Genomic DNA, 23,192 nt, shown 5'->3' with positions numbered 1-23,192 from the left:
ATAAGATCGACCAAACAAGGCAAGTCTTTATTGTTCAACCACCACAATCCCTTTGTATACCAGACCATTGTCCTTCCCCTATAACCTCCCTCTCCAACATCACTGAAGGAGAGCTTACTCGCTTCCTCTCCAAATCACACCTCACCACTTGTGCACTCGACCCCATCCCTCCTCTTCCCCAACCTCACTACAACACTTATCCTGGCTCTAACCCACCTCCTCAACCTATCACTAACCTCTGGTACCTTCCCTTCTGCTTTCAAACATGGCACAATCACGCCTATCCTCAAAAAGCCATCCCTCGACCCGACCACTATGTCAAGCTATCGCCCCATATCGCTGCTCCCATTTGCTTCCAAACTCCTTGAGCAACATGTTCATGCTAAACTTTCCTCCCATCTCTCATCTAACTTGCTCTTTGACAACCTACAATCTGGTTTCCATCCCCATCATTCCACTGAAACTGCCCTGACCAAAATTACTAATGACCTACTTACAGCCAAAGCTAACAGACAATTTTCTATACTCCTCCTTCTAGATCTGTCCTCTACCTTTGACATAGTTGACCACTGCCTCCTACTACAGATCCTCTCTTCCTTTGGCGTTAAAGACCTTGCCCGATCCTGGATCTCCTCATACCTTTCCAACCATATATTTAGCGTCTCCCACTCCCACACTAACTCCTCATCCCACCATCTGTCGGTTGGAGTCCCTCAAGGCTCTGTCCTAGGACCCCTTCTCTTCTCAATCTATACCCTTGGCCTGGGACAACTCATAAATTCCCATGGCTTCCAGTGTCACCTATACGCTGATGACACTCAGGTGACGTCTGGGCCAGAGAGGTAGATCTCTCTGCTTTTAAGAGTCCCAGTCCTCAAGCTCAATGTGAACAAAACTGAACTTATGTTTCCTCCATCTCAAGTATCTTCCCTACCTGATCTATATATCACAATAAACAACATCACGCTTTCCCCTGTACCGGACATCCGCTGCCTCGAAGTAACCCTTGACTCTGCCCTGTCCTTCAAACCACACATCCAAGCTCTTTCCACCTCTTGTCGCCTCCAGCTCAAAAATATTTCCAGAATCCGTCCCTTCCTTAACCCTCAATCTACTAAAATGCTTATGCATTCTTTCATCATCTCCCGTCTGGACTACTGCAACATCCTCCTCTGTGGCCTACCTGCTAACACTCTCGCACCTCTCCAATCAATTCTTCTCCCTGCTTCTCCCCTCTGCAAATCCCTTCACTGGCTACCATTTCCCCAGCGTATCCAATTCAAACTACTAACACTGACCTACAAAGCCATCCATAACCATTCTCCTCCGTGCATCTCTGAACTAATCTCCCGATATTTTCCCTCACGTAATCTCCGGTCCTCCCAAGACCTCCTTCTCTCCTCCACACTTATTCGTTCCTTACCCAATCGCCTCCAAGACTCTTCCCGAATATCCCCTATCCTCTGGAATTCTGTGCCCCGACTATCCACCACACTCAGATCCTTCAGACAGAACCTGAAAACCCATCTCTTCAAGAAAGCCTACAGCCTGCCATGACCCCGCTGCCTCCTCAACACCACTGGAGCTGCTGTCTTACCAACACCGGACCTGTGCCTCACCAACACCACAGCTGATGCAACCGCCCACCTACTGTCTCCTTCCCCACCACCCTGTAGAATGTAAGCCCGCAAGGGCATGGTCCTCCTCCCTCAGTACCAGTCTGTCATTGTTTGTTACTGTAAGTGATATCTGTATTTGGTATGTAACCCCTTCTTATGTACAGCACCATGGAATCAATGGTGCTATATAAATAAATAATAATAATAATAGGGTGTTTTAGTCATATCAGACTCATGGCCCTTTAGATGCATGGGATTCTCATGTGTTTGTGTGCTGCCACAGAAGAAGAAAATTTAGTGAATGCACAGGATAATGATGACACTTGAGTTCCGCTCAACCATGAAGAACAGGAAAGCTGCTCTACTGTATGTCCTCCTCTGTTTGTACATTAGGATTGGGGGGGGTGTGATCTGCACCTAACCTTGCCCTCAATGTAATGGGTACAAATTACTCTGATTGCCTGGGCATCGAGAACTCAGACTCCAAAATCTCTTATCTGTTGCCCATCCTATGAGAAGGCAACAGAGGGCTCAATCCTGACTGATCCCTAATAATAGTTATAGGATCAGTGTAAAATATAACATAGATATATAATTCAGGAAAAGCTGATGAAACTAGGACTAAACTGATGATACTCTGCTGACACTCAGATGAAACTTTGATCAAAAATACTGATGAAACTTAGACCGTTTTTCTCGTACTTGAAAAAAACAGACATCTGATTAAGCCCTTATGTTACTTCTTATAATCGAAAAAATATTGGGTCGTAGTGCCAATTAGGTCGGAATAAAAGATCTATCAGACTTATTTGGTGAATTCTAAGCCTGATCATGAGCATGACCAACTGGTAGCAGACATAGCGGCTTCTAAGGAGACCCGAAACCTAAGGGGTCATCTCCTCTCAAAGTTGGGGTGTAGTTATTAATTACTATAGAGCAGGAATGTCAAACTCACACACACAGAGGGCCAAAATGAAAACTTGGACAAAGTCAAGGGCCAACCAGTATACAGTATAATGGGCCCCACATAGTCCTCCAAACAGTATAATGGGCCCCACACAGTCCTCCATACAGAATAATGGACCCCACATAGTACTCCATACAGTATAATGGGCTCCACATAGTCCTCCATACAGAATAATGGGTCCCACATAGCCCTCCATACAGAATAATGGACCCCACATAGTCCTCCATACAGTATAATGGCCCCACATAGTCCTGCATACAGAATAATGGCGCCCATATAGTCATCCAAACAGTATAATTGCCGCACAAAGCTTTCCATACAGTATAATGGACCCCACATAGTCCGCCATACAGAACAGTGGGCCCACATAGTCCTTCATACAGTATAATGGCCCCACATAGTCCTCCATACAGAATAATGGACTCCACATAGTCCTCCATACAGAATAATGGACTCCACATAGTCCTCCATACAGAATAATGGGCCCCACATAGTCCTCCATACAGAATAATGGACCCCACATAGTCCTCCATACAGAATAATGGGCCCCTCATAGTCCTCCATACAGAATAATGGGCCCCACATAGTCCTCCATACAATATAATGACCCACATAGTCCTCCTTACAGTATAATGGGCCCCACATAATCCTCCATACAGAATAATGGGCATCACAAAGTTCTCCATACAGAATAATGGCCCCACATAGTCCTCCATACAGTATAATGGGCTCCACATAGTCCTCCTTACAGTATAATGGGCACCACAAAGTTCTCCATACAGAATAATGGCCCCACATAGTCCTCCATACAGTATAATGGGCTCCACATAGTCCTCCATACAGAATAATGACCCACATAGTCCTCCATACAGAATAATGGCCCCACATAATCCTCCATACAGAATAATGGGCTCCACATAGTCCTCCATACAGAATAATGGACCCTACATAGTCCTCTATACAATATAATGACCCACATAGTCCTCCATACAGAATAATGGGCCCCACATAGTCCTCCATACAGAATAATGGAACCCACATAGTCCTCCATACAGAATAATGGCCCCACATAGTCCTCCACACAATATAATGACCTACATAGTCCTCCTTACAGTATAATAGGCTTCACATAGTCCTCCATACAGAATAATGGGCATCACAAAGTTCTCCATACAGAATAATGGCCCCACATAGTCCTCCATACAGTATAATGGGCCCCTCATAGTCCTCCATACAGAATAATGGGCCCCACAGTCCTCCATACAGAATAATGGGCCTCACATAGTCCTCCATACAGAATAATGGAATCCACATAGTCCTCCATACAGAATAATGGACCCCACATAGTCCTCCATACAGTATAATGGACTCCACATAGTCCTCCATACAGTATAATGGACCCCACATAGTCCTTCATACAATATAATGACCCACATAGTCCTCCATACAGAATAATGGGCCCCACATAGTCCTCCATACAGAATAATGGAATCCACGTAGTCCTCGATACAGAATAATGGAATCCACGTAGTCCTCGATACAGAATAATGGACCCCACATAGTCCTCGATACAGAATAATGGACCCCACATAGTCCTCCATACAGAACAATGGGCCCCACATAGCTCTCCATACTGAATAATGGACTCCACATAGTCCTCCATACAGAATAATGGGCCCCACATAGTCCTCCATACAGAATAATGGGCCCCACATAGTCCTCCATACAATATAATGACCCACATAGTCCTCCTTACAGTATAATGGGCCCCACATAGTCCTCCATACAGAATAATGGGCATCACAAAGTTCTCCATACAGAAAAATGGCCCCACATAGTCCTCCATACAGTATAATGGGCTCCACATAGTCCTCCATACAGTATAATGGCCCCACATAGTCCTCCATACAGAATAATGGATCCCACATAGTCCTCCATACAATATAATGACCCACATAGTCCTCCATACAGAATAATGGGCCCCACATTGTCCTCCATACAGAATAATGGATCCCACATAGTCTTCCATACAAAATAATGGGCCCCACATAGTCCTCCATACAGAATAATGGGCATCACAAAGTTCTCCATACAGAATAATGGCCCCACATAGTCCTCCATACAGTATAATGGGCTCCACATAGTCCTCCATACAGTATAATGGCTCCACATAATCCTCCATACAGAATAATGGACTCCACATAGTCCTCCATACAAAATAATGGACCCCACATAGTCCTCCATACAATGTAATGACCCACATAGTCCTCCATACAGAATAATGGGCCCCACATAGTCCTCCATACAGAATAATGGACCCCACATAGTCCTTCATACAGAATGATGGACCCACATAGTCCTCCATACAGAATAATGGACCCCACATAGTCCTCCATACAGAATAATGGGCCCCACATAGTCCTCCATACAGAATAATGGGCCCCACATAGTCCTCCATACAATATAATGACCCACATAGTCCTCCTTACAGTATATAGGGCCCCACATAGTCCTCCATACAGTATAATGGGCTCCACATAGTCCTCCATACAGTATAATGGGCTCCACATAGTCCTCCATACAGTATAATGGGCACCACAAAGTTCTACATACAGAACAATAGCCCCACATAGTCCTCCATACAGTATAATGGGCTCCACATAGTCCTCCATACAGTATAATGGGCACCACAAAGTTCTCCATACAGAATAATGGCCCCACATAGTCCTCCATACAGTAGAATGGGCTCCACATAGTCCTCTGTGCAGTATAATGGGCACCACAATGTTCTCCATACAGAATAATGGCCCCACATAGTCCTCCATACAGTATAATGGGCTCCACATAGTCCTCCATACAGTATAATGGGCACCACAAAGTTCTCCATACAGAATAATGGCCCCACATAGTCCTCCATGCAGTATAATGGGCTCCACATAGTCCTCCGTGCAGTATAATGGGCACCACAAAGTTCTCCATACAGAATATTGGCCCCACATAGTCCTCCATACAGTATAATGGGCCCCACATAGTCCTCCATAGAGTATAATGGGCCCCACATAGTCCTCCATACAGAATAATGGGCATCACAAAGTTCTCCATAGAGTATAATGGCCCCACATAGTCCTCCATACAGTATAATGGACCTCACATAGTCCTCCATACATTATAATGGCCCCACATAGTCCTCCATACAGTAGAATGGCTCCACATAGTCCACCATACAGTATAATGAGCGTTAATAAGAGTAATGGGTAATAGATTGCAGATCAGTCTGGGTCCAAAGAGTTAATGGAAAACATTTTATGAACTCACTTAATACTGAAGGTGGTTGCAATATAAGTTTCATGTGCCACCATGGTTGCTAATTATGCCCCAGATAAGAGCTGAAAAATGTGCTAAATATGTCATATTCCTTATTTTAAAGGGACATTTCATTTTTATTTAAATTGCTCACAATCATTTGAGTAAACTGCACCATATGACAAAAATGAAGTCTTTGTTCCAGTGGAGAATTTTAATTTTATTCTGTGTATCTCCTGGGCACATATAAGGGTATTGTGGTATTTCCTGGCTATATCAATTCCCCGATCACCCGAGGAGTGACACCGAGCTGTGATATACAAGGTCCCAGCTGATTATATCTCCGAGGAATAAGCGTATTGAAGTGTTCAGTGTACTGTAAGAATGTATCAAATAAAATGCTCAAATTTGTTTTGTGTACAAAATTGTATCCAATATGGGTTTCACGGACTATGAATTTTAATGAAGCCGCGTTCTTTGCTCGCAGGCTCGACAGCGAACAGAAGCTGGTATGTGACGGCGAGAAAATGATGAGTTAATGACATGTTCTCCAGTCTTCATGCTGCAAAGATACCGTCCTCATCAGTTTTATTTCAGACGTTTCCGTTGTCCTTTCAAATGAACGTTCCGCTAAAGTAAAGATCAGTTGAAGTCTCCAATTTCCATTCACATCCCCCTAATATAAACAAGGGCTCTGTGTAATGTCACTGGATGCCAGCGAGGAGTGTAGGTAAGTGCTCGTGACCGACAAACCTATGGATGATTTGGCCGCTCTTGAAAATACTTTCACAGCTGTGATTTCCAATGGTATTCGGAGATATATCAAAAAGTACAGAAAAAAATGAAACATATTAAACTACGATGAAAGGCGCAAAGGTATTTCTGCAAATATCATGTGACTTACAAAGCCCTCTGTTTCAGAGGAAATCAACACCCCTGCGACAAGGCACTTTCGGAATGTTCCGTCTAAAGGGAGAAGCTGCTGAAAGATTTGCTATTTCTACAAAGCCCTCAATAAAGGGAAACCATAAAGCTAATGCTCATTCATCTCTTAAATACCAGCATTTATTTTACATCGTAAATGAAACCTGTACTGAAATTTAAAGACAGCGTAAGCTCCATTTTATACTTTCCAGAGAATGAAGACTCTATATAAGGGGGTTATATTATGCAACTATGAAAAAGTTCAATACTTAAAGGAACAGCCCGAACCATGGAATATATCAATATCAACTATCAACCATCATATCAACACATCATCAATCATCATTAATTATCATCAATCATCACATCAATATCAACCATCAATATAAGATCGGTTGGTGACCGACGCCTGGCACCCCCATTATCAGGTCCTTTAAATAGGAGATGATCAACAGTATCCAAGAGTGGCAGTTACACATTGAGGGGAGCCGAGCTGTTCTACTTTGTTCGTTGTCTACATTTAGCCTCCGACCTAGCTGCTAACAGCTGATCGGTCAGGGTGGTGTAAGTCTGATCCCCACAGAATTGATATTGCTGACTTATTTTTAAAAAATAGCTCATCGATATTATATACCATGACAACCCCTTTAAGGGGAATCTGTCAGCAGGTTTTCACTATGCAAGCTGAAAACAGCATGCCTAGGGGTTAAAACACAGATTTCAGTGATGTCTCTGTTATCAAGCTCCGTGCTGTTGTTTGCTTGCAATGATTATTTTAGTATCAGGAGCTTATCATTGCTGGATTAGAGCAGTGCGAGCCTCCTGGTCCGACACGCCCCCTTCCTGTGATAGGCATCTCACTGTCTATGGTCATTTTACATACAGAGCCTGGTGTGGGCGGAGTTAGCTTCCTCAGCTCTGCTGTATTGCTAAATCTAAAAGCTCTGATTGAGTCAGAACGGTTGCACCCAGTAATCTAAGTGATACATATTTGGATTCAACTTCACTTTGCCTACATTATGCTGCTCTCAGACGAGGTACCAAAAATCTGCTGACAGATTCCCTTTAAATCATGGCACTGTTATTTCAACAAACTTTAATTAAATCAATAGTACAAGCAAATATAAGAAACTTTATAACATATCTTGTCAAAGAAATGTACTACTTTCTCCACTTTTGATCCACTTCACCTCCCCTTGCCTCTTGCCTCTTGAACTCATCACTTGTTCTTAAAAACTGCTAAACTTCATCTCCCTGAAGAAGCAATGTAGCGAAACCTAAGTTGGAGTGGTGTGGAGAGGGAGCAGGCCATATCATGCAATCAGGTTAGTATTACTTCTTTATCTTGGTCACCAATCAATTTCATTGTTGTTTTTTTGCATTTCGCCTTATGCGGACATTAATGACAACTGGTGTTCACTTTTTCTCATTATTATATTGTTCATATTACTTCATATGTGAGTCTCTACAAAATGTTTTTATTTTAATTATTGAGGTATTCTCTTCTAAATTGGGCTTTATAAAATCCATCTTTGTAAGAACAAGAGGGACTTCCAACTCACTGAGGGATCAGATTACAGCTGCCTATCTATTGAAGTGGGGAAGAAAAGGGGACATAGAGAGCTGCACACACACAATGTGGTATTGATTTCTAGAATTTGTTTATTTAACCCCAGTGGGGAATTCACAGCTACACTGCTCAGTACTACAGTCATGGCCAAAAGTATTGAGAATGAGACAAATAGTAATTTTTCCAAAGTTTACTGCTTCATTTTTTGTAATGGCAATTTGCATATACTCCTGAATGTCAAAGAGTGATCAGCTTAACAGCAATTACTGTACTTGCAAAGTCAATATTTGCCCAGAAAATGAACTTTAACCCCCAAAACACATTTCAACATCATTGCAGTCCTGCCTTAAAAGGAGCAGCTAACATCGTTTTAGTGATTGATCCATTAACACAGGTGTGGGTGTTGATGAGGACAGGGCTGGCGATCAATCAGTCATGATTAAGTAAGAATGACATCACTGGACACTTTAAAAGGAGGCTGGTTCTTGGTATCATTGTTTCTCTTCAGTTAACCATGGTTATCTCTAAAGAAACACGTGCAGCCATCATTGCACTGCACAAAAATGGCCTAACAGGGAAGAGTATCGCAGCTACAAAGATTGCACCTCAGTCAACAATCTATCGCATCATCAAGAACTTCAAGGAGAGAGCTTCTATTGTTGTCAAAAAGGCTCCAGGGCGCCCAAGAAAGACCAGCAAGCGCCAGGACCGTATCTTAAAACTGTTTCAGCTGCGGGATCGGACTACCAGCAGTGCCGAGCTTGCTCAGGAATGGCAGCAGGCTGGTGTGAGTGCTTCTGCACGCACTGTGAGGCGGAGACTCTTTGAGCAAGGGCTGGTTTCAAGGAGGGCAGCAAAGAAGCCACTTCTCTCCAGAAAAAACATCAGGGACCGACTGATATTCTGCAAAAGGTACAGTGAGTGGACTGCTGAGGACTGGGGCAAAGTCATTTTCTCTGATGAATCCCCTTTTCGATTGTTTGGGACATCTGGAAAACAGCTTATTCGGTGAAGAACAGGTGAGCGCTACCACCAGTCTTGTCTCATGCCAACTGTAAAGCATCCTGAAACCATTCATGTGTGGGGTTGCTTCTCAGCCAAGGGAATCGGCTCACTCACAGTCTTGCCTTAAAACACAGCCATGAATAAAGAATGGTACCAGAATGTCCTCCAAGAGCAACTTCTCCCAACCGTCCAAGAGCAGTTTGGCGCCCAACAATTCCTTTTCCAGCATGATGGAGCACCTTGCCATAAAGCAAAGGTGTTAACTAAATGGCTCATGGAACAAAACACAGAGATTTTGGGTCCATGGCCTGGAAACTCCCCAGATCGTAATCCCATTGAGAACTTGTGGTCAATCATCAAGAGACGGGTGGACAAACAAAAACCAACAAATTCTGGCAAAATGCAAGCATTGATTATGCAAGAATGGACTGCTATCAGTCAGGATTTGGTCCAAAAGTTGATTGAGAGCATGCCAGGGAGAATTACAGAGGTCTTGAAGAAGAAGGGGCAACACTGCAAATATTGACTTGCTGCATTAACTCATTCTAACTGTCAATATAACCTATTGGTACTCATAATATGATTGCAATTATATTTCTGTATGTGATATAAACATCAGACAAACACTAATAAAAACCAGAGGCCAGCAGATCATGTGAAAATATAATTTTGGTGTCATTCTCAAAACTTTTGGCCATGACTGTACTGTATAATGTTCTTCTCAATGCTGCTACTGCTTATGAAACTCTAGTGATCAGCTGTGATTGGTGTTAAAGGGGTTGTCCGGGACATTAACCTTGATGGCCTATCCTTAGGATAGATTATTAGTGTCGGATCGGCGGGGGTGTGACACCCTGCACCCGTGCCAATCAGCCATTCCTGATGTCAGCGGCAGCAGGAACTGCTTAGCTACGGAGCTGCACAGCACTGTCGACTATACAGTGGCCGGATACTACATATCTGCCCCCTATTCAAATCAATAGGGGATGGATGTGCAGTACCCGTCTACAGCCACTATTCCATCAATGGAGCTGTGCTGTGTAGCTCCATAGCTGAATAGGTCCAGCCGCCACCAATACTCATTTCTTGAACTGGCTCCGTTGCAACAATGTTGGAGTCAAGTGACATTGTTTTGTCACGCGAGTGCTGCAGCCAATCAGCGGCTGTTAAAGGGCTGCTGCGCTCACGCAATTTCCCTGAACGCCTGAGTTTTGAACAAGGGAATTGTGTACAAGGGAAAGTGCAGGGTGGGTCGTTATCCACCCTACCTCCCAGTCAGGGGAGAGTCTGGGCTTTAAATAGCCAGCCCTGACACTCAGGTGTGTTCAGTACCTGTGGAAAGTTTGCTCCAGGATGTATACAAGTTCCAGTACCAGACACAGCAACCTGTTCATGAGTAGCAGTACCAGGTACAGCTATCAATGTAGGTGACTTACAATACCAGGAACAGTCACCCATATACACAAGCTGCAGTACCAGGCATAGTTTAGTCACCAATGTTCACGAGTTGCAGTACCAGTCAAAATCACCCATGTATACAAGTAGCAGTACCTGGCACAGTCACCCATATACACAAGTTGCAGTACCAGGAACAGTCATTCATTTACATCGGTTACAGTACCAGACACAGTCACCCATGTACATGAGTTGCAGCACCAGGCGCAATCACCTATGTATACGAGTTGCAGTACCAGGCACAGCCACCAATGCAGGCGACTTACAATACCAGGAACAGTCGCCCATGTACACGAGTTGCAGTACCAGACACAGTCACCCATGTACATGACTTGCAGTACCAGGCACAATCACCAATGTTCACGAGTTGCAGTACCAGGCGCAATCACCCATGTACATGACTTGCAGTACCAGGCACAGTCACCAATGTTCACGAGTTGCAGTACCAGACACAGTCACCCATGTACATGAGTTGCAGTACCAGGAGCAATTGACGCGCCCCCTGGGCCGTGGGGTACTCGGTGCCGGGCCGGTCGTTGCTAGGGGAGATGTCACAGTGGCGGTGACCCGGTCCGTGACCCAGGGCGATCAATCAAAATGGGGATATTTACAGGGGAATTAAAGTTATTATATACAGTTCGTGACGCCACCTGTGGTATGCGGCTAAAGGGAGCCGCCGCTGCGGAGCAGATTCTCTGGAGCTGGTGTAATTGCAGCAGAGTTGGTTTAGCTCTCCACAGGTAGAGCTTAGCTCCAGGGCAGTGTAGATGTTGTAGAGGTTGTGGAAGTAGTGCAGTGCAGGGGGTGATGGCGCAGCAATAATTTCACAGAGACAGTGGGGTGCAGTCTTCAGGGTTTACTCACAGTTGTTAAGTTCCTCAGGTTGCACTTTCCGGATTACAACCTCCCACATCTTGCTGCGTTCACCATGCAGGGGTTCAGCAGACTCCCAGGTGTTTCAAGAGTGCCTGACAGGACCCCGTTCTATAAACCCTTCTCAGCCGTCTTCCTGCGCTGGCTCTCTCCCTTCTTGCCCTGCGCCTCGCCAAACAATGTCCCAAGCCGGTATCCTCGGATCTTTCTGGGCAACCTGGAGTTCCCTGGATCCTATGTGGTTACCTTTTTGGCAACTTGAGTGCGGATGTGGCAACTGCACCCTGAAAGTACAGAAGCCTCAGGTTTCCAGTTGAACTTTGTAATTCTCACTGGTCAGGGGCCGGTTCCCTCTGCGACTTGATCCCTCCACCGCCTGGCAGATTCGGACGCACGGGTGGCCTCCAGCACTGCCCGTACCCCTGGGATCCCTTTCACGTTCCTGGAGCCTTTCTCCTGCTCCTCTCCTCCTCAGTCTGTCCTGGGCCTCTCTCTAGGCCCTCCTCCTGAGCAGAGCTCCTGCAGAGCTCCTTCTCCCTCTTCTTCTCCTCTCAGACTGATCTGTCCTTTCAAGATGGCTTCTCACTATATACTATCCCTAACAAGTGCTCCCCTGATCTACTTCCTCCACCCACACCCACTACATGGTTCCCCCTACTTTGGTTCCCCCCACTCCAGCCAGGGACAGGGCTCAGCAGGAAAGTGACGCATCTTGCCCTTCCTGCTGGTCTGGAGTAGTGTAGTGTTGGATGCAGGTGTTGGGGTCCCAGGCAGCACTCTATCCTTACCTGAGAGTAAGATACCACACCTCTGGTTGGGATGCAGTACCTCTGTGGCGACTGAACAAGCAGGGGCGCCACACAATCACCAATGTTCACGAGTTGCAGTACCAGGCACAATCACCAATGTTCACGAGTTGCAGTACCAGGCACAATCACCCATGTACATGAGTTGCAGTACCAGACACAGCCACCAATGAAGGCGATTTACAATACCAGGAACAGTCACCCATGTACACGAGTTGCAGTACCAGGCATAGCCACCTGCGTAGATAAGCGGCAGTACCTGACTCAGCCACCCATGTTGACAAGTTTCAGTTCCAGGCAAAGCCACTCATGTAGACGAGTTTCAGTACTCATATAGATGAGTTGCGGGCTTCTTTAAACAAAAAAGAGGTTATGCAATTCACATTGATGCCCCTTTATTTTCTCAAGGGGAATAGACCCTACTGAACAAACATTGGTAGCCTATACTAAAGATCTAAGAACGAACTAGACAAATAGAACAGTCATGGAGAGTCAAAATTATGTAGCAATAGATATCATTTATATGAGGAAACTGTTATTAATGAAATTCTCCATAATTCTCTATATTTGGCCACTTGATGAAACTTTTATTTGGATACCGAATACCACTTTTATGTGTTCTCAAAAAAAAGAATACAAATAGGAATAGAATAAAATAAAGATCAATATTTTTGGCTTTTAACTAAATTCATTCTTGATTTTGAAAGATTAAAGTGATAAAAGGTGAATTCTCTGTATGGTATGGATAAATTATCTTTTCTACACTGCTCAATATTTCCCAAAAGAACTTGTAAAATTTTCTATTCATGGTTTGTCAAACAACTTCATCTCGTGTTAAAAAAGGGACACAGAAAAGTAAAAGATAAGACAACTGGAAGATAAAAAGGATCACGTCTTTTGATTATCAATCAGTGTGACACAGGGAAGAATCCATCTGTTGTTGGGAGATAGGGACATTATGACACAATTGATGGCCAATTCACCAGCGAGGCGCACAGTCAATGTCAGGTCAAGTTGCTTTTGATAAAAAAAAAAAACACACACACATCTCCAGGCTGTCAATGTGATTGCAGGTTATACAAATGGAGATTTGCTTTTCAAATGTATCACCTATCGGAAATCTTTATACATTAAAAAAAAAAAAGTTTTTGTTTTTAGAAATGGCAGTTTAGAAGGAATCTGTCAACAGATTTAGCTGCCCTATCTGAGGGCGGCCTAAAGTAGAGATGGAGGCATTAATTCCAGTGAATCAGTGAACTCCTGGATGTAGTAATCCTAAAAGTCAATATCAACATTTTGACGAACCTTGCCATATGACTCTGGACAGGAATTCAAACTAGAAACTCCTTTTGCAGATACATGTTTCAGGATTTTTGCCCCTCATCAGTGCAAAGCTGGAGATCTGATTTGCCTAGATGAGAGACATTTAAGAAGTAATGTGTCTCCTAGTGGAGAGTGCCAAGTCTTGTAAGATGACATATAGGCCATGAAATGATCCTCTGGGAAATGAAATATGCAAATAGCCTCTTGAGAGAGAAAGAGGACTGGACCTCTAGTGCCACCTATATGATGCAGCAATCCTACAAGTTAATATCGACCCTTGAACACTTCTTGATGTCTTACCATGGAACTTTGGAGAAGAAGCCAAACTAGAAACTCCAATGGCAGACTAGCTTTTCAGGGGTATTTGCCCCTCATCAGTGCAAGGCAGAAAATCAGATTTAACTGGGTGAGAGGCTTCTGACAGCAGGTCAAAGGGGTAAGGTATCTCCTATTGGAGAGTGCCTTTTCTATATCATAACTGTGATGACACAGCTTTTAATCATAATTATCCAGATGTGTAAATGCAGTAGGCCAGAAGCCTTTTACCTTTATTTTTATGTTGACTTTTGAATTTATGTGTTTCTTTCTTCGGGTGGGACAAGAAACATGAACTTTTGTCATAAGTCTGAATGTTGACTTCTTTTATAGGTTGAGTTGATATTTGTTAATTGATGAATTGCTGTTATTTACATCTTATATCAGCTCCTACAGTTTATTGACTGTTATCTCTGGAGGACAGGGATGCCAGGTCTTTGAACAATGAATGTTTGCTAAATATGTTGATTAACCATTGTGTGGGCCCTACGGCTTGTTGACTCAAAGAGCAGAGGAGTATAAGCTATGCATATTGATTAAATGTTCAACCAATGGAGAGTTAAACTTATCTCACCTCCCCCGTGACCTGTAGATAATTTTTTGAAGGACAGTTGTAAACTATAAAAGGGGGATATGCCTCTGTATCAGGAGTCTTTTTACAAAAGCACAGACAAGAACACTCTAAGTGACAGCTCTACAGGACAGCATGGCTCCATCCGTAGGGATACAGATCTGCTCAATTGACTATCACAGAACCCATGGATACATTTAGGATAAAGCCAGGTTGGGACCTATCGTTTACTTAGTTCCATGGAGATGTTTGGGGTAGCCAGATTGGGACTCACCGGTCACCTGGAACCCATGGATATGCTCAGAGAAAGCCAGATTGCGACCATCCTGTCACCTGGTTCCATGGATATGTTCGGAGAAAGTCAGGTTGGGACCATCCGGTAACCTGGTTCTATGATTATGTCCGGAGAAGCCAGGGTGGGACCCTCGGGTCTCCTGGCCACGTACCGCAATGGACTGTCATGTCCTAAGCTTGCCACTACCTCCTCTCTGTGGGTGTCCACCCAAAGTGGGGTGCCACTAGTTGAGGTACTTGGCCCTGCAAGTCCCAAAGTCGCAGCTGCTCTATTCCCGGCGGGCCAGCGGAAGATGAGACTGTGTAATTTTGCACCATCTTGGGTATTTGCTGGGACTGTTTTACATGTTTATTGTCTGTTTGGTGGTTCAATAAAGTATTGCCACACTGTTTTACCATCACCCTGTGTTGTCTGAGTAGCATTATGCTCACGGAAGACCCCGGTCTTTTTAATGACTTTATCTGCTTTCAATGCTGGAGACCTTGATAACCATGAGCTGCGGTTAGCCTCAGCTTCCCATCGCTTTACAGCGATTTCTCTATGCCAAGTATACAAAGAAGCTGTCAATCAGCAGCTGATGGTCAAGTTGAGCCATATGGACATCATGAATCCAGCTTTCCAGGAGATAACGAGGGAATTAGTGTCTCCATTAGGGTCACATAATCCTGGTGAGTGGTGACTAATAAATTTTAATCTATGATAATCCCAACATTCAGAACTGTGCATATGAAGTAAAAAGCTCAGGATTCATTGGTATCCATGATCAAGATTATTCTACAGGTGCATCTCACTAAATTAGAATATCATCAAAAAGTGAATTTATTTCAGTTCTTCAATACAAAAAGTGAAGCTCATATATTATATAGAGTCATTACAAACAGAGTGATCTATTTCAAGGGTTTATTTCTGTTAATGTTGATGATTATGGCTTACAGCCAAGGAAAACACAAAAGTCATTATCTCAGTAAATTAGAATACTTTATAACAACAGCTTGAAAAATGATTTTAAAATCAGAAATGTTGTCCTACTGAAATGTATGCTCAGTAAATGCCCTCAATACTTGGTCGGGCTCCTTTTGCATCAATTACTGCATCAATGCGGCGTGGCATGGAGGCGATCAGCCTGTGGCACTGCTGAGGTGTTATGGAAGCCCAGGTGGCTTTTATAGCCGCCTTCAGCTCATCTGCATTGTTGGGTCTGGTGTCTCTCATCTTCCTCTTGACAATACCCCATAGATTCTCTATAATAGATTCTCTATGGGGTTAAGGTCAGGCGAGTTTGCTGCCAATCAAGCACAGTGATACTGTTGTGTGTAAACCAGGTATTGGTACTTTTGGCAGTGTGGACAGGGGCCAAGTCCTGCTGGAGAATGACATTTCCATCTCCAAAAAGCTTGTCGGCAGAGGGAAGCATGAAGTGCTCTAAAATTTCCTGGTAGACGGCTGCGCTGACTTTGGTCTTGATAAAACACAGTGGACCTACACCAGCAGATGACATGGCTCCCCAAACCATCACCGATTGTGGAAACTTCACACTAGACCTCAAGCAGCTTGGATTGTGGCCTCCCCACTCTTCCTCCAGACTCTGGGACCTTGATTTCCAAATGAAAATTGGAACTCTGAGACCTTGTGGAGTGTGTCAATGACTGCCTTCTGGACATTTCTCAAGTCAGCAGTCTTTCCCATGATTGTGGAGCCTACTGAAACAGACTAAGGGCCCTTTTTAAACGCATAGGAAGCCTTTGCAGGTGTTTTTTGTTAATTATTTTAATTTACTGAGATAATGACTTTTGTGTTTTCATTGGCTGTAAGCCATAATCATCAACATTAACAGAAATAAACACTTGAAATAGGTCACTCTGTTTGTAATGACTCTATATAATATAGGAGTTTCACTTTTTGTATTGAAGAACTGAAATAAATTAACTTTATATTGGTTATTAGTCAGTTTTTCCAAAAAAGGAAATATTTTTTAAAAATGTATCATTTTTAAATATATACTATTGTCTATGTGCCCTATCAGTATATATTATTATTTACTTATTTTTTATTCAAAGAGCAATTAATTCCAAGGAACTTTACATGTGAAGTGTTCTAAAGGGGATTCTGCACTGAGGAAGCCCCTCTATGAGTCATGTAATACTAAATGTCCTCTTTTTGGCCCCTTATACATAAATATGCAGTCAGACGCGGCTTTCCTCCATGATTGCAGTTGATCGCAGGAGGTAAGAAAAGGCAGAACGGTGGTCATCGATGACTTCTTTTTGGAATAGAGGTTGTCTCAATGAATCAGCCCCTTTAACGAGTTGACAGAAGAAAGACTTTATTTTAATGGTAAAAGCCTCTCCAAATAAGGGGCTCGCAAAGTCTTCTGAAAATAGATTTTTATTCTCCCAGCGCCATAAATTACTGTTATCTTTGGCGTGCGGCTTTCTTGAAAGAAATGAATGCACTTACAATTTCTCTACACAATTAGTCTCTTACCTCTTTGTTGTTTCTGTCTGCTTGTACCAACGTCCCATTCAGACACGGTTCGACGTATTGAATTTCTTCATTATACTGTAAAAGGAGACGATAAAAAGACAGTAAATACAATGGACGGAAAAAAACTTGATGGAGTGAGAGAATTATCTATAGGAACTTCCATTACAACAATAGTGATGACTGTGGGAAATTTTATAGATTTTTTTTTAGCAATTATTGGTAAAGTGAGAAATATACAGCTGTATACGTGTCACCTAGCAGTGGACGTAGGGGACAGCTATCTCTCCTAAGTCCCCCAAACACCGGAATGCTCAGCTCGGTAATATGTCATCATAGCGTTATATTAAATGTGTTAAAAATATATATATATTTTTTCATTTTTCTTATTATTAACTATAAATATATAAAACAATAATAATAAAACATTTTCAATTTTCACACAGATCACTAAGGCTTATTTACATCCTGTAGAGCACATAAACAGCAGCAGAAAAGACCCACTCAGACCCTATTCGTTTGTAGTCTGGGCTTTAAATCTGAGCATGCTCTAATATGGGCAAATGTGATTGTACAGGAGGGGGAGGAGGTGAGCTGTGACATCATCTATTGTGAATGGTGGATCCTGTGTTATCCACTGTATATAGAGGTGTTTCCAGTCATTGTGCAAAAGGAGGAGCAGGTGAGCTGTGACATCATCTATTGTGTATGGTGAATCCTGTGTTATCTACTGTATATAGAGGTTATCAGTCATTATACAGGAGGAGGAGGTGAGCTATGACATCATCTATTGTGAATGGTGGATCCTGTGTTATCTACTGTATATAGAAGTGTTATCAGTCATTTACAGGAGGAGGAGGAGGTGAGCTGTGACATCACCTATTGTGAATGGTGGATCCTGTGTTATCTACTGTATATAGAAGTGTTATCACTCATTGTAATCCTGCCTGTAATGGTAATGAAACTGCTGAAATGTCTTCTGTACTGCACATGAAATGTGATTCTAATAATGGACCTAGAGGCCAGTGTGAAAATTGCAAGATTTCTATGTTTTAATATAGATATTAATAAAGAAAATGAAAAAAAAGGATCAAATATTTATCAGAAAACTTGATTGACCATCTGCAAGGAGTTTGTATGTTCTCCGCGTGTTTGCGTGGGTTTCCTCCGGGTTCTCCGGTTTTCCATAATAATGTCTGTGAAGTGCTGTGGTATTAATTTCACTATATAAGTGAGTAAAAGAAATAAATAAAAATAAACAATATGTTATTTCATAAAGGGAGTCTGTCAACACAGAATGACTGTTCAAACCAAGCACAGTTGCTCTGTGCACCTTTGTTGTGGCCAAACAGTTCAGTGCTCCTTCCCACCTACTTGTTTTCCAAATATTTTCAACCTTCTCTCGCTCTAAAAGGTCAGAGCTCTCAATCAAAGAGGGGTGAAGATAGCGGGAAAACAAGTAGGTGAGAAGGAGCACTTTAATCTTTGGCCACGCCATGATGCACCGAGCACCTATACTTTGTTTGAACAGTCATTCTGTACTGAAAAACTCCCGTTAAGTGATTTTAAGTGTATTTCATAAAGGAAGACACAGTTTTGCAACCAATTTTTATTGCTCTGTTTATATGTTGTATTATTTTTCTCTGGGTTTTTGTATTGCTTTGGATATAAAACTCAGACTTTTTTTGTGGCTACAGCTACTTTACAGACCTATATGATTCCATGTTTGTTAAACTAGAGTCTTCACGATTTATTAAAACTACAGTATGCTAGGAAAAAAATAAGCTACAGGTGGAAAGAAGTCTGACTACACCAAGTTTGTCTGTAGTCTGTTACCATGCAAACAGAGGAGCTGTAAACAGAAAACTGTTTGCAAACTTCTTGCAAAGGCTTTTACGGTGGGTTATGAACTAAAAGTCCATTCTAAAAAACTTAAAATTACTAATATTCTAATCTTTCTTCTATTCTTTCCTCCTTCCAGTTACTAATAAAGCGACACTTTAAACTTTAGAATAGTGAACACAAAATTTCTCTGGGTTTTTGTAGTTTTCCAAATGGTTTTCATGATAAAAAACCCAGACCATTTTGTGACTACAGCTACTTTGAGGACCTTTTTGATTTCATGTTTGTTAAACTACAAACTCCATGTTTGTCTAGACGATTTATTAAACTACGGCATGTCAGGAAAAAATAAGCTACAGGTGGAAAGAAGTCTGACTACACTGAGTTTGTTTGTAGTCTGTTACCATGCAAACAGTAGAGCTGTAAACAGAAACCTAAAGGATATTTATATACTTAGGACTATTTACAAACTTCTTCCAAAAGGTTTTTAAGGTGGTTTATGAACTAAAAATGCATTCTAAAAAACGTAAAATTACTAATATTATAATTTTTCTTCTATTGTTTCCTCCTTCCAGTTACTAAAATTCTAAAAAAACATTTAATAAGTCTAAAAAATCTAAGTAAAAGTCCACCCGCTGCAGCAAGTGGCACTTTAAACTTTAGGATTCTGAACACAAAATTTCTCTGGGTTTTTGTATTGTTTTCCAAATGGTTTTCATGATAAAAATGTTAGAACCCTCCTGTTTGTTTTTTTCCATCTTGTGTTTTGCGGTCACGTGACCATCTGCCTTTATATTCCAGCTCCGCCCTTTTGGCTGTGCTGGACTTCAGTGTTTGACTGTTTCTCTAGCCAGGTGCTTCGGTGCCTTTCTCTGTCAGTTCGCTTGGTCCTTCTGGGACCTCTAGTACCTTTTTGTCTGTTTGTCTTTTTGTGTTCTGCAACAACTTCTCTGTTTAGGAGGTGTCCCATTTTTTGTCCCAGTCCTTAGTTCTTTTAGGGACACCTCCCTTAATGCTATAGGTCTTCGTTCAGACTAGCCAAGGACTAAGGCGGGTCTGTTCGCTAGGAACAGGCAGCCTGCTACATCGTAGGGATTCAGCTTAGTCTTACTGTAGGGACAGCTTTCCCCTATCTTTCCTTAGTTCATGTTGCAGATCATAACAAAAAAAACAGACCATTTTGTGACTACAGCTACTTTGAGGACTTTTTTGATTTCATGTTTGTTAAACTACAATCTCCATGTTTGTCTAGACGATTTATTAAACTACGGCATGTCAGGAAAAAATAAACTACAGGTGGAAAGAAGTCTGACTACACTGAGTTTTTTTGTAGTCTGTTACCATGCAAACAGAGGAGCTGTAAACAGAAAACTAAGAGGATGTTTATATCCTTAGGACTATTTACAAACTTCTTCCAAAGGCTTTTAAGGTGGGTTATGAACTAAAAATGCATTCTAAAAAACTTAAAATTACTAATATTCCAATCTTTCTTCCATTCTTTCCTCAATCGTGTTATTAAAATTCTAAAAAAAACATTTAATAAGTCTAAAAAATCTAAGTAAAAGTCCACCCGCTGCAGCAGCGGTTCTTTAAACTTTAGGATTCTGAACACAAAATTTCCATTTCTGTTTAGCATTTTTCCGTTGAATGCATGACCTCCATTGCTCCAAAATCCATTGTCCCAGCCCTATACAGATGGCGAAATTAACACTCAGCGTCCTATAATAATACTCGGTGCTGCAATTTACTGCATGATTTGGTGTTTTAGTTCAAAGGGAATGTAGAATATGTCTCTTTCATGTTCTGTCGCTGTTTGTCATGCACTGTTGATCTGACCTTATGCATTACAAGAGCGGCCCATTAATCATTGAGCTTTATTCCTGCACCTTGTGTGACAAAGATTTCGAAAACCCTATGAACACCCTATGAACAACATTTTAAACAACATTTTTCTCTATGGCTTTTCTTTCAAAAGTTGACATCATATAAATTCAGATTTTCCCATCTTGCTTGGAGGAATATTGCTATTTAAATGGAAACAATTTTCCTTAAACGTCCCGCAGCTTGGATCTAGTACTGGAAAAGGGCAGAATCTATTATCTGTAATCCCCTCTGAGATGAAATATCTTCACTGAAGACTCCATTTCTACAGCATTATAATACACATCCAAGCGATACTAGAATCCTTAAAATCCTTTGTATTGAAGTAGCGGATCGGTAGACTCTATGAGCGGAGAGAGGTGACAGCTGGATAACATATGTTCACCGGCTATATTTAGCAAGTCATAGCCTTATGGTGGTCGTTATATCAAGAGATTGGTGCCTACAAGTTACAAAAACCCCATGTGAGAGGACAGAAGTAGTATACTGTAAAAAGAACGGGGCTGGTCAAGGGAATAGTAGATACTGGTAGCTGTGCAAAAACAGTATAAGGACCTCATTCTCTCAGTGACCGCCATGGGCACCTTCCTCATGTCTCTTCAGGTAGACCCTTATAGATTTTATATATATATATATATATATATATATATATATATATATATATACACACACACACACACATACACACTGTATATATGTATATATATATATATATATAATCTAAAGGCTCCCATCAATATTAGACTAATATCGGCCGAACTTGCCGATATTGAAGGGATCGGCTGACAGATGTGTGTGGGACCACAAACAACTGGTTGTTGGCAGAGATATCAATCAAGCATGTCCAATTTCAGAGTTCCAATCGCTTTGTTTTCCTGGAGATAAGCCTCTGCCAGACATGATTGGCGATGACTCTCTTATAGAGAACCCAGGAGCATTCTGCGCTCTTGTTTGTGGGAGGCCCGGCCAAATGACTGGTCGACCTAACGTTTTCCAATAGCTATCTAAAGTGTATGGCGGCCTTAACAGACTATGAGGAACAATATTGTTTTATTTTTAAAAGGGTTGTCCGGTCTAAATTGATTAGTATGCAGTCACTCTGTGTGACTGCAGACTTATGAATCCACCCAGTGCACACACTGAATGCAGCGGGGATTCGCCAGTTTATGAACCGGAACCGGCAGCTATGTATGCGTTATGCATACTCCCGGCCAGAGCCTGCCTAGTGGTCATGGCCTCGCTCCCTACACTTGTATAGAGCGAGGTCACAAGGCCCACTAGACAGCCGTGTCACTAGACGAGGCTCGGCCTAGCTCTATACAAGTGTATGGAGCTAGGCCGCGACCACTAGTCGGGCCATGGCCGGGAGTATGTATAACACATATGTACCCACTAGACAGCCTCGGGTCGGGAGTATGCATAATTCATACATCACCGCCGTTCCCGGATTCTGAATCACACACTGAGGGGATTCATAAGTCTGCAGTCATACAGAATGACTGCAGACTTATAAATTTAGACCGGACAACCCCTTCAAGGTGCCACTATGTCCCTATGAATATATTCTATGACCACCACTTCTCCAGTTTAAGCACTGGCTCCCAGAGACTTAAAGGATGTTTACACCTCACGATTATCATGAAACAAAGTTACTTTCTTGATAATCATACAGTTTAAAGAAGTTGCCGATTACCCAACGAATGAAAAAAACGCTTATCGGTTGGGTGAAATTTTCTTTTGGTCTGAACAAAAGACAATCGTTCTCGACAGCACATCAACCTATATAAACAGGACATGTGCTGCCGAGAACAATGGCAGCCAATGTGCACTGAATAATTCATTACTGATCGTTCATTGGCAATCTGGAGTGTAGACTGCCTGTGAAAATGTGTCAGCGGTAATCTTTCCCCCATCCCTGCACATCCATCAATTGTCAGTATACAGTATAATCATGTGAAAGCT

At 42.3% G+C, this 23,192-nt stretch overlaps 1 protein-coding gene across 3 annotated transcripts in view; it reads right to left on the bottom strand.

The window, feature by feature from the left end:
* Positions 1–23,192, bottom strand: part of CACNA2D3 (calcium voltage-gated channel auxiliary subunit alpha2delta 3) — a 1,591,404-nt gene that overhangs the window by 804,131 nt on the left and 764,081 nt on the right. For all 3 annotated transcript variants that reach the window (XM_073644583.1, XM_073644584.1, XM_073644585.1), the window contains one exon: positions 17,511–17,585. In XM_073644583.1, coding sequence (XP_073500684.1) covers positions 17,511–17,585 — 75 coding nt within the window. The remainder of the gene's footprint in view (positions 1–17,510; positions 17,586–23,192) is intronic.

The sequence above is a fragment of the Phyllobates terribilis genome, unplaced genomic scaffold (genome assembly GCF_046119375.1).
Source record: "Phyllobates terribilis strain yellow unplaced genomic scaffold, ASM4611937v1 Scaffold_8__6_contigs__length_399053987, whole genome shotgun sequence".
In the NCBI taxonomy this organism is placed as follows: Eukaryota; Metazoa; Chordata; class Amphibia; order Anura; family Dendrobatidae; genus Phyllobates; species Phyllobates terribilis.
Note: the sequence above shows the minus strand (reverse complement) of the source record. Positions and strands in the feature narration are given on the sequence as shown.